Here is a 17980-nt window from a genome sequence, read left to right as displayed (position 1 = left end):
CCCACTTGGTATTCTGACCCGCACTTTGGGTAGCTCTGTTCTGGGTAGATGGTCCTAATGCTGAAGAGGCCTACGGCAACAGAGACTTTGGCCAGACTGACACAAACAAGTTGTGAGTAAATACAAGCTTACAATTCTATATTATAACTAAGTGATGACTATCATGTAGAAAGTACTGAATCACTGTCAGTACATATTTTACATAAAAGTATAATCACAAAGTGCTGGAAAAACTCAGTAGGTTTGGTAGCATCTATAGAGAAAGAAGCAAAGTTCGCATTTTGAGTGAAAATACCTTAAATTCTACCAAACTAAATGAAATCATTTACACTTCAGAAATGCACTTTGAATCATAATGAATAAGAGAAACACATCGAAATATTTAGAAAGGAAACAAGTTTATTTTTTCTGTATCTTCGTATTGTACATTAACAATCAAGATTCAAAGTTTAAGGACACAAAGGAGTAAAAGACCACAATGCAGCTTATATACAACACTGCTCAAAAATAAAACTGCACTCAATAAACATATTATTGTCAATGTACAGCTATTGAATGTCAAATACATATTTACTTCCAATTTCATAAAAAACTTGTTTTTACAGGGGGAGCCAGTTTAGAGGCATTATGTTGCATATTTCAAGTATTAACTGAATCTTATTTGACACTTCAAACATCAGCCTAGCAGTAGCTTCCAGCAAATTAATTCCAATGTAAATAAAACTTTGAAGTTGAATGTCTAAAGAAAGAGTGCAAGAAATTCTTCACATTGTGGAAGATACCACTGATTTCATTTGAACTTAATTTTATTCAGTTCTGTAAAGTGCACAGCATTACATCACTAATAGCAGCACCCAAGATCTGCTTTCAATAACTTGAACCATACAGATTAAATCACTTAAATGTTCTGCTTTTTAAACAGAGAAAAAAATATTCAGCTATAATTAGATATTTTAAAACATAGGTTTGTGACATAAAATACTTTCCTGCATTCATTGAGGAATGTTGTAGTTTCTGTACGCATTAATATCTGGTTCATGTAACAGTTGTTAAACTCATTTCCTAAATTAGATCTTGACTGTAATTATGAGTTTACTGTTTCTTGTTCCACCATTAATAGCATCCAAGATTCACTATCATTAACAACTCATCAATTAACTTGAATGTCATTTAAACAAAAAGGTATGGTTTGACTAAAATCAGATCATTTTCCCAGCTGAATATGCATGGAAGTCCACTGTTTGCCAATGCACATTCATTCTGTAACAATGAAAGTCTTCAACTTTATTAGTATAATATTCTATATATTGAATTTCCACATTTTATGGCACCAATAATGTCACAACTTATTTTGTTAAATAACCTTGACAGCATCAGTTGCATGTCATAAAATATTTACGAAAATTAAAGCGTACATCATAATTCATTTGCATCATGTGCTTACATGTGAAAAGATAAAGGCACTCACATAAAGGCTGTTGCTACTTTCTGATTTCAAAGTGCTACTTTAAAGAAGCCCATTTAAAAAACATAAATTGTTTCAAATTTCTTAAAATAGAGATCTGAATTCCAAGTGAACATATCAATTAATCATTGCATTTCCATAGATAATTTCAACATTAATGATAATTAGCCACAGAATTCCATTTCACGTAACTGAAATAACTGCTTGTGATAATTGAGAATAAAAATTGTTCCGTTTATCTCTTTCATCACTTCAGATTCCAATACACCTGTGGTGAAGAAACAATGTGGCAGGAACAGGTCACCAGCTAAACTAGAACTGCTAACTGCAGCAAGATTCCACATTCTTAGCTGACAATAGAATCAAAGAGTATGTGGGGTAAGACAGAGTAGAGGCCAAACTGGCTACTCCTACTGCAAATCCAGTATACATAGGTTTTTCACAATTTTTGTGCTGAATTATGAAGATATGTTGAACAAAATTTAAGTGGTTTGTTCCATTCAGAAGAACAACCTTCCTTCAAATATAACTTCAACAAATTACTGGATATTTGATAGAGGCATTTAAAATTATAAAAGGATGGAACAGAATACATAAAAACTGTTTCCTGTGATTCTTGGGTCTAAAACAAAGTTTAAGACTAATTGAAAGAAATCAAAGATGGAGAACAAGAGTTTTGTTTCTTTATACCAAGGGTTGCAAGGTTGTGGAATGCACAAGCAGAATTAGCAGGTAAATGTTCACATGATCTGTCTTTTAAGAATGGATTCAAGTGGTGATTGATTACTTTTAAATTCAACTAATTAACACATCTGTTTGGCCTTGTAATTTCGATCTTAACTAAACTTCACCCGAACGTCTGTTGCTCATATCCTCACATGCACCAGTTAATTTGTTTTTCTTCATTCACGGGATGCAAGATGCAATATTTAATGCATAACAGAGGATTTAGGATGAAGAATATGCTTTATCAATAATAGAAACTTTTGAAACTCACTGATATTACATATCAGTACATAAGATTTTAGTACATAAATGCAGAATTGTGGATTAGCAAGTAATAGGCTGATATCGTTTAATAATGATCGTTTATTTCTAAAGAATTTCTAAGTAAGCTAACAACCTGAACTAATCTACTGATGTAGTTATATAGTTAGAATTCTTTCAGTGGAGATACTGTCTCTCAATTTGTCTTCACGAAAACATTGGACTTCCTGCTGTTGCAAAACATTTAGCGAATAATATCTAGGTAATGTGTGTCAGGGTAAAGGAAACTAAGAAGAATAGCTAATAGTTTGTTGCCATCTAAAAGACAATGGTTCGGGTTCTTGATAAATAATATAGCCTGTGAAATTTCTTCTTGGTAATCTGCATACTGCTTGCTCAATGATATTGATTCGAGTCCATTCAGGGCCTGAAATAAAGAAAGAAAAAGAAAAATAATTCTGTGAAGTACAGAATAACGTCTTTCACAATTGGGAAATATTGCTGACTACATAGTTATAATATAAGCATAGTGAAAATGGATAGCAGTGATTTTAGGATTTTCTTATTCGTTCAGGGGATATGGACTTCCCTGGATGAGTGAGCATTTGTTGTCCATTGGTAGTTGCCCTTGAGAAGATGCTGGTGAACTTCTGGAACTGCTGCAGTCCATGTCACGTAGGTCAAGCCACAGTGCTGTTATGAAGGGAATTCCAGGATGTTACCACATAATAGTGCAGTAACAGTGATAATATTTCCATGTCAAAATAGTGAGTGCTTGGATAGAAACTTGCAGCAGGTGGGGTTCTCATGTATGTACTATCCTTAATAGATGGTAATGGAGATTAATTTATGCAAGCAAGAAGTTTCATTGTATTCCAGATTTACTGTATCAACCATTGAAGGCATTTTTTCCCATGTAATGCAATCAAGAGTTCATCTTTTTAACCTAAAGTATATTCACTGGCTCATCCTGAGGTTAGGAATCCTGCAGCACGTTACTCACCAGCTGACTCCCCAAAAGCCTGTCTGCAAGGCAGGATGTGACGGAATATTCCCCACTTGTCTGGATTAATCATAAAGGCTTAGGGATTTACAATACAGAAAGAGGCCCATCACGTCCATGTCGGTCCAAAACAATCACCTAACTATCCTAATCCCATTTTTCAGCACTTGGATGAGTGGGTCTCATGGTAAAGCTTGATAGTATTCAGAACAAAACAGCTCAATTGGTAGGCACAACATCCACAAAAATCCAATCCACCACAATGCTCAATAACAGCTTGATGTAGCTTCTACAAGATGTACCGCAGAAATTCACCAAGGCTTGTTACACAGTATCTTCAATGGTTGATACAGTAAGTCTGGAATACAATGAAACTTTCTGCTAGCATATATTAATGGGACTACTATGGCTGGAATAATACATCCCAAAAATGTTGGGGAACACAGGGTCTAGTGAGAAGGAGGAAATGAAGGAAATCAGTATTAGTAGGGGCATGGTGTTGAAAAATTGATAGGATTAAAGGCCAGTAAATCCCCAGGGCCCAATAATCTACATCCTAGATTATTTAAGGAAATCGAGAAATAGTGGATGCATTGGTGTCATCTTTCAGTATTCTATAGACTCTAGAACAGTTGATGTAACCCCCCTATTTTAAAATGTAGATAGAGAGAACAAACAGGGAATTATAGATCAGTTAGCCTGATGTTAGTTGTAGGGAAAATGCTACAGTCCGTTATAAAAGCTTTAACAGCACTTGAAAACAGTGACAAGTTTGGACAGAATTGGCAAGGATTTATGAAAGGGAAATCAATTTTGACAAATCTACTGAAATTTTGAGGGGATGTAACAAGTAGACTTGTTGAGAGGGAGCCAGTCGATGTGGTTTACCTAGAGTTTCAGAACGCTTTTGATGAAGTCCCACATAAGAGATTAGCATATTAAAATTGAAGTACATGGGATAGGGTAATATACAGACATGGACTGAGAACTGGATGGCAGATAGAAACAAAGAGCAGGAATAAACAAACCATTTTCAAGTGGCAACCAGTGACTTGTGGCGTGCAGAGGCACAATTAATGCGTTAATTAGGTGAATGTTAATTGTTAATGGGTTGTTAATGGTGGAGAAAGAAAAAGAGCGATGTAAAATGGGTTAAATTAAGATGTGAAAGGGTCCTTTCTACAAAGTGCAAAGAGATATTGCTAGAGAAATGCAGCATGTCTGGCAGCATCTGTCGAGAGAAAACAGTTAATGTTTGAGTCCAGTGACTCAGTTCTGAAGAGGTTTATTAGCATTATTATGTACCCTGCAATAATATCTCAGACATATCCTGGGTTTCATGCTTACTGGTTATATACTGTGCAGATACAGTAACTGCAAGCAGGCTACTAGTTAGTTTTATTTGTTCATGGAAGGTTGGCATTGCTGGCCAGGCCAACATTTACTGTCCATCCTCAATTGTCCAGTCAACAGACCTAGTAAGGATGGTATACGTCCTTCCCTCAAGGAAAATCTACAGTAGTTACATGGTTAGCATTAAGCTAGGTTTTTACTTGAGAATTTTATTGAATTCAAATTTCACCATTTGTCATGGTGAGATTCAAACTCATGTCCCCAGAACATAACTCTGATTTCTCTCCACGGATGCTGCCAGATCTGCTGAGCTTTCCCAGCAATTTCTGTTTTTGTGTCCCCAGAACATAACCCTTGGTTTATGGATTCTAGTCAAGTGACATTTCTACTGTGCCACTATCTCTCCCTAATTTATTTATTTTCTGCTGCTACTGAACATGAAAGTGACGAAGGTACTGAAATTCTACATGAATTAATATCATCAAACTGCCTTAAGATAAACTGTTCGAGTGGTCTGAGATTGATACAATAATACAACAAAGAAAGGTGTCATAGTTAGATGTGGGAAAGAAGGTTGGACATATGTGTGACTCGCCTCTTTTAAACTCCCCAGTCATAACCAGTACTTATAATTTATTTTTAAGCAAGCAGCTGTCACACTTAAATTAAAACAGTTCTCTGGAAATGAAAGATCCAACCACAAAGGTTTCCTTGAGTGAAAAGAAATTTTATAACCTACTAGCCCTGAGAAAAGTTCTAAGGAATGCATACGCAAATTATAAGTTTAAAACAGAGAATATTTGGTACAGACAGGGAAAAATGAAGGGGAGGGGAGGGGGAGGAGGGGGGAGAGAGAGAGGGAGAGAGGGGGAAGGCGGGGGGGGGGCGAAGCGTGCACAAGGAAGGGAGGGGGGAAGCACGCACGAGGGAGAGAGAGAGGGAGAGCGTGAAACTCCTAAGTTCTCCTGTTATGAAACAATGTTCTTCTCTTTACATGCTGTTCAAAAGCAACCACAGAAATCCAAGTCACTGTATTTCCTTGGAAAGTGGCTCCATTTTGTCCCGAGCGGCCTAACTAGCAGGTAAGTCTTTTAACTTCCGGAATGTGAGGTAGACCAAGGAGAGCTAATGGATGTTATCTACCTGGACTTCAAGAAGGCCTTTGACAAGGTGCCGCTCAGGAGGCTGCTGAGTAACATAAGGGCCCATAGTGTTAGAGGCAAGGTGCTAGCATGGATAGAAGATTGGCTGTCTGGCAGAAAGCAGAGAGTGGAGATAAAGGGGTCTTTCTCAGGATGGCAGCCGGTGACAAGTGGTGTTCTGCAAGGGTCAGTGTTGGGGCCACAACTTTTCACTTTATACATTAATGATCTAGATGAAGGAACTGTGGGCATTCTGGCTAAGTTTGCAGACAATACAAAGATAGGTGGAGGGACAGGTAGTATTGGAGGAGGTGGCGAGGTTGCAGAAGGATTTGGACAGGTTAGCAGAGTGGGCAAAGTGGCAGATGGAGTACAACATGGGAAAGTGTGAGGTCATGCACTTTGGTAAGAAGAATAAAAGCATGGACTATTTTCTAAATGGGGAGAAAATTCAGAAGTCTGAAGTGCAAAGAGACTTGGGAGTTCTAGTCCAGGATTCTCTCAAGGTAAACTTGCAGGTTGAGTCAGTAGTCAGGAAGGTAAATGCAATGTTGGCATTTATTTTGAGAGGACTTAAATATAAAAGCAGGGATGTCCTCCTGAGGCTTTATAAGGCTCTGGTCAGACCACATTTGGAGTATTGTGTGCAGTTTTGGGCCCCATATCTCAGGAAGGATGTACTGGCCCTGGAGCAGGTTCAGAGGAGGTTCACGAGAATGGTCCCAGGAATGGAAAGCTTAACTTATGAGGAAAATTTGAGGACTCTGGGACTATAATCATTGGAGTTTAGAAGGATGAGGGGGGAATCTAATTGAAACTTACAGAATACTGAATGGCTTGGACAAAGTGGATGTTGGCATTAGTAGGAGAGACTAGGACCAGAGGGCACAGCCTTACAGTAAAAGGAAAACCTTTTAGACGGAGATAAGGAAAAACTTCTTCAGCCAGAGAGTGGTAAATCTATGGAATTCACTGCCACAGAAGGCTGTGGAGGCCAGGTCATTGAGTACATTTAAGATTGCGATAGATAGGTTCTTGATTATCAAGGGTTATGGGGAGAAAGCGGGAGAATGGGGTTGAGGAACTTATCCGCCATGATTGAATGGTGCAGCAGACTCGATGGGCCGAATGGCCTAACTTCTGCTCCTATGTCTTATGGTCTTATGTGAATTTCTTGATGCTAACTTAGTTGCCTGATTTTGATGTCTTTAGAAAAAAATGGAAATTTCAGTGCAGACAGTTTAATTTATTCAGCATGGGCCTCACAAAGCTTGCCTCACTGTGATCAGATGACCTTTGCAAACATTTTAGGACCATGTTTGTTCCTTTTTCAAAACTATTTTAATCTATGCAAGTCTCAGGTATAACAATCAGGTATCAACATATGGAGCTGACTCCATATTATTATAGATGAAAAGCATTCACTAATTGAATGCTACATTATTGGGCTGGATGACACTGTAAACCGCTTCTCAATAGGAGAATTCTGATGGGGTGAACTGCCTTCCTTAGCCGTAGCTATTTATGAAATTAAAAATGCAGTAGTGAATTCATTGTCCAGGTTCTCAATACCTGCTGTGCTTTTGGAGATAGCTGCAGTTCTGAGCTAGGCTTTAGTCGAATGCGGTTTTCTGCAGGAAGCTGTACCACTAGGAAAGCTGACATGCTTCGTGCCACCACTCGAAACCTGTAAAAACAAACAATCAGAAGTCTTAAAATCAACCTGCATAAAACAAGGATTGAACTAAATTTGGCATGAAATTGAAGCCTTTGTCCCTGTGACTGCTTGCACAGGATAATGCTCAAATAGCCTATGTTTGTAAACCTCAGAATATAATGTTCAATATTAGATGTGATTTTGCTACTGGAATGATACTTACTCAATAGTCCTGACTGTGAAGATTCACACCGGAAACTAATTCAGCATGATCAGTTAGGTGCGCAGTATGATGCATTGGATTTAGAAACTGCAGATTAACATAGGGGACCTGTTTCTAAGTAGGCAAAAGAGTTTGCCATAGATTGCACCTTTTTCATTGAGGAACGAGTCATGGAGATGGTCAATCCTAGCCACTCACGCTCTAGAAACACCCTGACTAATTAGAGTCTACCTGTCAAGTCTGAGGATTTTCAACTAAGATTGATTATTAACATTTCCTCCTCTACTCCATGCCAACCAATTAGCACTTTCTTTTCATGCTGTATAAATTGGTGTTTCACTTCCATATTGAGTATCAGTCTTGATGAATGCAAGACCAAATGCTTTGAATTAGTATCTCTTCAGCAATGTTTAAATTCTGTGCTATCCAACAACTATTTAATTGGAAAGGCCTCAAACTTCATATTTCAAGAATAGAATCATAGAATTGCTAGAGTGTAGAAACAGGCCATTCAGCCCAACAAGTCCATACTGACACACTCCCCCCACCCTTCAACCCAACCCTATCCCTGTAACACTGAATTTCCCATGGCTAATTCACCTAATTTACACATCCCTGGACACTATGGGCAATTTAGCATGGACAATCCACCAAACCTGTACATCTTTGGACTGTGGAAGGAAACCAGAGCACACGGAGGAAACCCATGCAGACACAGGGAGAATTGCAAACTCCACACTGACTGTCGCCCAAGGCTGGAATTGAACTCGTGACCCTGGCGCTGCAAGGCAGCAGTGCTAACCACTGAGCCACTGTGCCGCCCTAATACAGATGTGTAAATAAAGTCAAATATAAAGTGATTTAAAGCAAACTATTGCAGATGCTGGATATCTTGAATAAAACACAACCACTAAGTAAGTCAGGGAGCTTCTCACAAGAGAAATGAGTTTTTATTTGTAGACTGATGTATCTATGTCTTTTCAGCTCTTCTGCTGAATATTTCCTGCATTGTATATATGTTTGTAACCCCTACCAACCAAACAATCATTTCAAATGTTCCTATTTTAACTCTCTATGGACTGGGGAATGTCAGCCACCCCTATTAAGTTTAGAAAAGAGACAAGTGTGGGATTGAAACATGAAATGCTGGAAATACCATGTGTGGAAGTGACTTATATCAAACTATAAATGTTGACAGAATGGTTTATAACTCATTTGAACTTCGTCTGTCAAATTGAAATGTGACATACAAGAAAACAACTGTTGATTAGGATTGTAACTTGCAAAATATTTCATAGCTGTCATAACCCTGGAATATCAAATAGACAATTTTGAAAACCTTATTTAGGAAAACAGGCTTAAAAAGCACACTAAAGCAATTAAGTTTATAACATATGCTACTGCTTCTTAGTGAACTATTTTAAAAGTTGTTAGTATTTATTGTGCTGTTTATTAGAAATGAGATCATTTAGCGTAGTTTTGCAGAATGTGTATTTTAATAACATTTCTAGTAGTGAACGCAGCTTGATAAAATATAAGAACTGAATAGTAAAGAATATACTTTTGAATGTGCAGTTATGAATGATGCTGTGATCTTTCCAAGTCTAAAATAATTGATTTATACATTTGCTTTTCAGTGACAAAGAGGCAAAAATTACAATGCAAAAAATTAATTTAAACTTCACACAAAATGCCCACCTGTTTGAGAGGGGAGACTTTCTTCCAAGACCAATAGCTCCCAGAAGTCCAGAAGAGAATTTCTCCTCTGCCAGATGACTTTGCTTTGTTTGTAATGTACTTAATATCCTGATCAAAATTTCCAATGCAGTTACATCGTTCTGCTCAAACTGGATTAATGCTAATTGCAATATTTTATGCCACCACAGGAAGAGCTTAGCCTCATCATTTGTGTTACTGTTTGAGAAAGACAACAATGTTAACTTGCAATAGCAAGTAAAATCTCAGTTGAATATCTACCAGATTAGTAGTCTTAATTTCTAAAGTCTGAAATGGAATTTCTTTTGTATTAAAACAAATCCATCTTCAATTAAGTGTCATCAAATTCCCTTTTGTGTGTTTCCCTATAAATTTGAAGCTGCAATCATGTCAACAACACTAATTGTTGTAGTATTAACTCTAAGCAACTTACAGATGTTTAAATTGCACGTAATTTCATCCTCAGACTTTTACTTGCACTTGTCTCAACACCTTTGGTATTTCATTCAAATTTTACTCTTTCCTGTAGTTGCTATATCTTTAAAATCTTTCTTTTAGCATTTTTCTACGATGTCTACTCCATTATCTATTTGACAGTGGGAATAACAAGTGTGTCAATTGAAAGGCTGTCACAATCCACTTGGGAAACTGCAGTCATTCTCGGGCCTATGACTCCTGGTGAGGCTACATAAGTTAATGATTTAAGCAAAGCGCATCAAAATCCCCAAATTCATGTGTCTGTTGGAATCACGTTAACAGAGAACATTGACCAGGTTCTTATCCCTAACAAAAATTATTATTTATTACAAATAAATAAGTTTAGCCACAGGTAAAGAAAACCATGAACTTATCAACTTAGAACTCTACTAGTTGAAACCCCTAATCACACAAACGGAAAGGCACAGAAACAAAAAAAGGGTGTAATGGGTGGAGAGAAAAAAAACTAGGTAAGCACAGTTCAATAGCACCAGCCTACAGGATTCAAGTCCTTTGATCTCTTTTCTCCAGGTTCTTTCACTTCTTTAGGGGCAACACAAGGTGATTAGTACACTAAATATGAACTCTGTAAGATACTGATTAAAGGCAACAGCTTACAGCAACTGGTGGGATAAAATAAATGGCTTTCTTCAGGCTTCAGTTACTTTTACTGCAGGAAGCTAGAGATACAGAACTTGTTTTTCTACCAGTCTGGAAACTTCTCCTACGGTATTGTTCACACCCATAAGCTGTTCAGCTGCCCAGCAGCCAGAGTTGTCATCAGACTGATGACATTTGGCATCCACAACTGGTGCCGATTACACAAACTAATCATTTACCGGTTGCTGGCCAAATCTCACCCTTCACACACACCCAGGGGCCGCACCATTTTAACTGTCCTCCCCAACAGCTTGCAAAACAACAGTGTAAACACAACGGACAAGAGTTCCAGTAATTTGTTTGTGAAAGTGCAATTCCATCCCCAATCCTTTCTTTTAAAATCGGTCTTTTTCCATTTAATACAATCAAAATACATAAAAATAATATGATGCAGTTTCAAAACCAATTAAAATGAATTGGATGATGAAAAATATAGAGGCTGCCTTGCAAATCTGATAAGGATGTTTCATATATTTTTCCTGACACAATTGCAGTTTTGTGCAAATTAAAACACCTTTACATCAGTCTGAAATTTTAATTATTATGACAGAAAAACCTATGAGAGTTCTTTCAGAATTACTTAAAATGCATAGCTTCCTTAAATAATTTGATAATTAAATCAATATTACCAAGGAAAGACTTGTTCTATCCATTCACCAAGCAGAACCAGTATTTTCATTTCATTGGACACAGTCTGCTCCATGTTCAAATGCTGAAGAATGTACACATAAAGTGTCAAATAACTTCCTAAATCCAAGCACTCTTTGAGAAATTCTTCTGCTGTTAGTTCTGGTACTTGAAGAGATACTAAAATTGGTCCCCATCCAAAGTACAGATCAAGACATGCTCCTAGATAATAAAAAAAGTTTGTTACTAAAACAATAAAAAATAAGTTAAAATAAAAATCTGATTTGTCACAAATCATCAAGCGTACAATTATGTTGGTCATGTAGCATTATTTTTAAGTTAAAAGGTGGGATATATTAAATAAAAATACTGGGAACAACTAACAGTTTCCCAAGTTTTATCTGGAATTGTAGATTCAATGTCATAGATAAATGCAGCTAACTATACTCTTGTAAGACATACTTCTATGTGAAATATTAAGCATTTGTGCAAACACAAAGTGGACTCCCATTTAAGACAGAGTTAAAGATTTTTTTTATTCTCAGTGTTTCAGTCTGTGGAACTTTCTTCACGAGAGAACAGCAGCAGCAGGTTCACTGAATATTTTAAAGGTAGACAGATTCTAGATTGACAAGGGAGTCAAAGGGTATAACAGGTAGACAGGACAATAGAATTATGGACTCAATGAGATTAGCAATGATGTTATAAAATGGTTGAACAGGCTCAAGGAGTCAAATGGCCTACTCATGCTATGTATGTATCCCAGTGTAGCATCTTTAACATAACAAACACCCAAGGCGCTTCCAAACAGCATTAAAAATAAAGCAACACAGGGAACTACCAAGTCAGTAAAGCTTGGTTTAAGGAGTACCTCAAAGTAAGAAAGCATGACAGAGAAATGTAGGGGTGGTATCCTGAGTGTGGGGACCTAGCAACTGAAGGTGAGATCATCAAAATGCAAGAAACTCAACACAATGCAGTGTTGGATACTGGGATTCCTTAAAACTGAATTTTCCTAGCATTTACTATGGAGCATGACATGTCATTTAATACCTATTATAGCTATATGTAACTTTCCAAAATTCTAGCATGGCAAAACAGTTGGGAAGAATTATGAGAAATATAGAGGTTATGATGTGCATTGAACTAGCATCGACAGTTTATTTGGTGCCAAATTTACCCTATTATCAGTGTATTGTTTTAGAAAATAAGGAAGTTTTGTTCTTAGAAGGAATGAAAACTAACCTTCAAATGGAGGTGGGCAAAGGACATGGTCATCTGATATCATGAGTAGTTATTCCCAGGCCACTGGCCAAAGGCTTCAGACAACTGATTGACATGGAGAAAATAACCTGCCCTTAGAAGCATGCTATAACAGTAAGTGCTCAGGGGCAGGGAGCAGTTCCAATGGAGCAGAACTTGTAGGCAGCCCTTGTCACCTGGCATTCTCGAGAGAGCAGTACTCATCAGACAGATGGAAGACAGACCAGAAGAAGAGGAGGACGAAGACACAGGGAAAAGTTCCCTAACATTCAGGTGCTGCTCCCACCAATTAAATGAGGCGAACACATCCCATGCCAAGTGCCTGTATGTCCTCTGGTTAACAGTGAACCATCCCCACCTGTCATGGCTGTATGCTTTCTTTACCAGTTAACTAATGTATCATATTCTCAATAAACATCTTCTCAATAAACTATCTGAAAATTGCCATAAATTGCTGACTGTCTATATTGGCCACTGTGATTACAAACCTCCTAAAATTAAAAGCAGCCCACTTGATTGACATGCCATCCACTATCCTCATCAATTAATCCTTGTATCACTGATGCATAGTGGCAGAAGTGTGTACCATCTACAAGATGCACTGCAGCAACTCATGAAGGCTCCTTTAATGGCACTACCAAAACTATACCTCCACCACATAGGAGGTCAAGGGTAGCAGATGCATGGGAACACCACCTGTGAGTTTATCTCCAAGCCATATACCTTCCTGACTTGGAATTACACTGTTTTTGTTCACTGCTATTGGGTCAAAATCCTGGAAATACCTCCTAAACAGAATTGTGGATGTACCTACACTTCAAGCACTGTAGCAGTTCAAGACGACAGCTCACCACCATCTTCTCATGAGCAATTAATGCTGGCCTAGCCCATGACACCAACTTTTCATAAACAATACTTTTACAAAATGCCAGAACGGTTAAAACTGGGGATGAGAAGAGACCAGAGACCAGAAACACAGTGCAGATATCGTGGTGGGTTGTGGGGCTGGACGAAATTACAGACAGGTCGACATGTGGTCATTGAGGGATCTGGAAAGAAAGATGACCATTTTTAAAGCCAAGATATTATATGACTAGAGACCAAGCAGTCAGTGAGTGCAAGGGTGACAGAGAACTGTATCAGGTGCAAGTTAAGACACAGGCAGCAGAATTTTGGAATGATCGCAATTTTATAGAGGAAGAATGTTGGAGACCAGCCAGCAATATGTTGCAATAGTGAAAAGTTTCAACCTTTTTATCACGGCCTTGCAAACACTGCAACCCAGTAGTGAAGTTGATTTGAGGTGAAGCTGGTTGATGTTACAGAGGTAGGAATAAGTAGTCTTAGCAATGCCTTGAATGACATTGAAAGCTCATGTCAAGGGAAAGCGTGACACTACAGTTGCAAACAGTTTGGCTTAATTAGAACATAGAACAATACAGCACAGGAACAGGTCCTCTGGCCTATGATGTTGTGCTGAACATGACGCAAAAATTTTAGGCTGTTAGGGAGAAGGGTAGATTTAAGTATGGAATGGAGTTTGGAGTGGGGAATGAAAACAAGATGTATCTCAAATCTTTGTTCATCCAGTACTGAAAATAAAGAACAGCTTGATAACTTTGCAAGTGGACGACTTGAGAAAAGGTGGTAATGAGGTAGAGTTGGGTTTCAGTGTGCATATGAAAACTAATGCTGTGCTTTCAGATGATGTCACTATGGGCAGCAGGTAAATAAGAACTAGGAGGGGGGCCAAGAATAGATTCTTGCAGGAAGAAGAGGTGATGATGTAGGACAAGAGAAGCAATTTTAACTGATTCGCTAACAATGATCAGAAGTGAGAGCTGTCCTACTCAGTTGGAGAACAGCGTAAAGGAGATAGAGGAGGAACATTGTGTCAAAGGTTGAAAAAAGGTTGAGAAGGATGAGTTATAGTCACAGAAGATGCTTTAGTATTGTGGCAAAGGTCATAACTTGTTTGGTGGAATTCAAACATAAAGTTCCATGAAAGATAAGCATTGATTTGGGAGACATGTTTGAAGATTTTGGGGATGAAAGGGTAGGATGGTAGTTTGCCTGGAAAGTGGGGTCAAGGATTTTTCTTTTTGAGGAAAGGGGTGGTGATAGCAGGTTTAACGATGAGTGGGGCAACACTCTGTCACAACTTTAGGGGAAAATTGGCTCCCCTCTTTTTAATCACTCTTTCTAATGATCACAACAAATACTTTTATTCTCCAATTAAAGACATGGTGAACTACATCAAAATGATGGTTCCAATTACAAAGTTTTCCTGGGTGAAAGAAAGGGAAATATTATTACCTACTAATTCTGAGAAAATATTATAAAATGCAATATCAAACACACATAACAACATGGGTAATGAGTTTAAAAGTAGTGTGTGTCTTAAAGAATAAAACCCACGCAAATCATAAGTTCTTATTAGAGTCCTTTAGATCTTAAGGTTTTTAACCTGAGACCAGGCATCTTCAGCAGTGGCAACATTTGCAAATATCTTTAAGTTCTCATTCAATGTTTTGTCCCCCAATTCATATATGTATTGAATGCTGTCTTCTAAGATGGTAAGGAGCAAGAGAGACAAAGTGTCTCGCTATTATCAATCCATGCACTTTTCTATTACTCAAAAACAGCAGTTGGAATAGTGTGCGTTTGCAGATTCCTGAGTCTAGCCACATTGTCTTTCAAAGTTAGATAACTCGCAGATAAGCCTTTCATCTCCCAATGTATGAAATTATTATACAAGTAGGAATTAAAACTGGAGATGCAAATTTTTTGATATTGACTTTTTGTCTGGTTTTGAAATCTTTAGATGATGTGGTAATTTTGGTGTAGTTTCGTTGATTCCACATTGGTATCTTGATCTGTGGTCAGGTGATTACAGCAGAAATTTTAAGCTTTAAGTCTGTGCCAAGATGGTTAGCAAAGGTTGCGCATGTGCAGATGTTACAGCAAAGATGCCTCAGCCTGCACAGATGGCATAGGTGACTTAGCAATAGAAACCTTTGTCCATACTCTGAAGTAGAAGGTGGTAGTGGTGGGTTGCAGTGATTGCAAGGCCGTGATAAGGAAAGCTTTACTAGCAGTGGGGTTGATGTGGAGAAAGCCTACCCAGTGCAAGCAAAGAGCCACCGTCTTAAAAGAGTAAACCCATAATAAAGTGATCCCTGTCCTGCAGCCAAGCTCATTCTCAGTAGAGATCATTTTAGTTTAATACAATAACCTAGTACTGCATATTCTGAACTTCATTTGATTTTAACAATTATTCGATTTCCACTCTCTGTCTTAACAAAGGTGTCTGGTAGATGCATCACTTCTTTGCACATGTCTACTCTTTGCACCACCTAGTGGAACATCTGGAACATTTCCTTCTAAAAATTCATATATATTGGATCAATTAAAAATTTATACACATGAACAAGAAACAAGAGTAGGCGACTTGGCCTGTCAAGGCTGTTCCCTATTTAATAAGATCATGGCTGATCTGATTTTAACCTCAACTCATATTTCTGCATACTCCCAATAATCTTGCATTTTCCCAGAAATCAAGAATCTATCTACTTCGGCCTTAAAAATATTTAAAGATCCTTCAATTACTGCCTTTTAAGAATGGAAATTCCAAAGACTCGCAATCCTTTGAGAAAAATAGTTCCTCATTTCTGCTTTAAGTAGGTGACTCTTTATTTTTAAACTAAGACCTTGATTTCTAGATTCCCCCACAAGAGGAAATGACCTTTCTGCATCTACCCGTTCAAGTCCTTTCAGGATCTTAGAGGTTTGATTATATCACCGTAGTGGCATTTATCCGATTCATAGCCTTTTAGACCATAGCCATTTTAGTTCTTGAAAGGTCTCAGATACAACAATGAGATGACAGAAACTGAAATCTGATAGTCCATCTTTACAACTATAGTAATAACCTGAAGAGAGAGATATATCATCAGCTCCCAAAGAGATCAAGGGGTAAGCAGGGCGATCCACAATTTAGTGGAAATAGGATCAAGAACATGAAGTGGATCTCAAGGAGATGATGAACTCAGAGAAAGCATGAGGGGGCTATGAGAAAAGTAGAGAAAGATACCAGTGTAGAATTTAGATAAGGAAGGAGCACTCTAGAAATTTGGCAATTGAGTTAGTGGACAGGAGGGTAATGACAGCTGATTGGATCGTGTTAATTATCGGTGTCAAAGGAGTCTACAGTTCTTCCACTTACTGATGGAGATGAGAGTGGAGGGACATGGGAGAGATATTTAAGAAGATAGTTTGTAGTAGAATAAAGAAGCCCAAGGTTATGTTTGCAGGCTAGGATGTGCTGGAATAATGAGTAACTTTTCAGCAAAATCCAATTGTATTTAAATTGAAGTTCCTCAAACATACACAAATTGCGTACCCTCCTTGAAATAAGCCATGATGCATCCTTCAGTTGTTTCGGCCATATGTTTAACAGATGCCAGACTTTGACAAGTTGCAGTCAGCAGTGGAAGTGAAAGATCATAGTACACCTTAGTCTCAATCCATGACCGCAAACTCACTCGCAATGACTCAGCTGATGTTATACTTGTGTTATTCAGCATCATCAGCACTTCCATAAAAAGGCTGGCTATTGCCATGTGACGCATTTGACTGTCCACTTCTGGGGAAAGAATATTCAAAATAAACTATCCATGAAAAATGTATTTTCAAATCAATGTATTTAAGTAACAAGAAAGCAATTACTAATGTACTTTAAGATGCAATTTGCTATTTCTTTTAAAAGTACATTTCTAATGTAAACATCTGAGACACTCCCTTCTAAAACTTTCTAAGTATTGGATCAATTGAAAATTTCAACGCATGAAAAAGAAACAAGAGTAGGCTACTTGGCCCATCAAGGCTGTTCCCTATTCAATAAGATCATAGCTGATATGATTTTTAACCTCAGCTTTACATTTCTGCATATAACCCCCTGGAAATCAAGAATCTATTTACTTCTGCCTTAAAAATATTTAAAGGTTCTGCATCCACTGCCTTTTGAGAAAGGAAATTCCAAAGACTCCTTGGAGAAAAACAGTTCTTTATCTCTGCTTTAAATGGGTTGCTTCTTATTTTTAAATTATGACCCCGAGTTCTAGATTCTCCCACAAGAGGAAATGACCTTTCCACATCTGCCCGGTCAACTCCTTACAGAACCTTGTACGTTTTAATTACGTCACCCTGACTCTTCTAAACTCCCTGTCCAGCCTTTCCTTATAGGGCAATCAACTCATTCCAGGTACTAGTCTAGTAAACATTTCTGAACTGCTTCCAAAGCATTAATATCCTTCTGTAAGTATGATGACCAGACTGTACTCAGTACTCCAGATGCGATTTCTCCAATGGCCTATGTAAGTGAAGCATAACCTTCCTACTCTTGCAT

At 37.9% G+C, this 17980-nt stretch overlaps 1 protein-coding gene across 1 annotated transcript in view; it reads right to left on the bottom strand.

Moving 5' to 3' along the window:
* Window positions 1–381: 381 nt before the first annotated feature.
* Window positions 382–17980, bottom strand: part of LOC125482797 (ectopic P granules protein 5 homolog) — a 52473-nt gene continuing 34874 nt past the window's right edge. The window contains exons 14-18 of the mRNA XM_048595137.1: window positions 16976–17218; window positions 11313–11532; window positions 9529–9744; window positions 7523–7637; window positions 382–2879 (exon numbers count right to left, since the gene is read on the bottom strand). Of these exons, the coding sequence (XP_048451094.1) occupies window positions 2697–2879; window positions 7523–7637; window positions 9529–9744; window positions 11313–11532; window positions 16976–17218 (977 nt within the window). The 3' untranslated portion in view covers window positions 382–2696. The remainder of the gene's footprint in view (window positions 2880–7522; window positions 7638–9528; window positions 9745–11312; window positions 11533–16975; window positions 17219–17980) is intronic.

This window comes from Rhincodon typus, chromosome 1, assembly GCF_021869965.1.
Source record: "Rhincodon typus isolate 14 chromosome 1, sRhiTyp1.1, whole genome shotgun sequence".
In the NCBI taxonomy this organism is placed as follows: domain Eukaryota; kingdom Metazoa; phylum Chordata; class Chondrichthyes; order Orectolobiformes; family Rhincodontidae; genus Rhincodon; species Rhincodon typus.
Note: the sequence above shows the minus strand (reverse complement) of the source record. Positions and strands in the feature narration are given on the sequence as shown.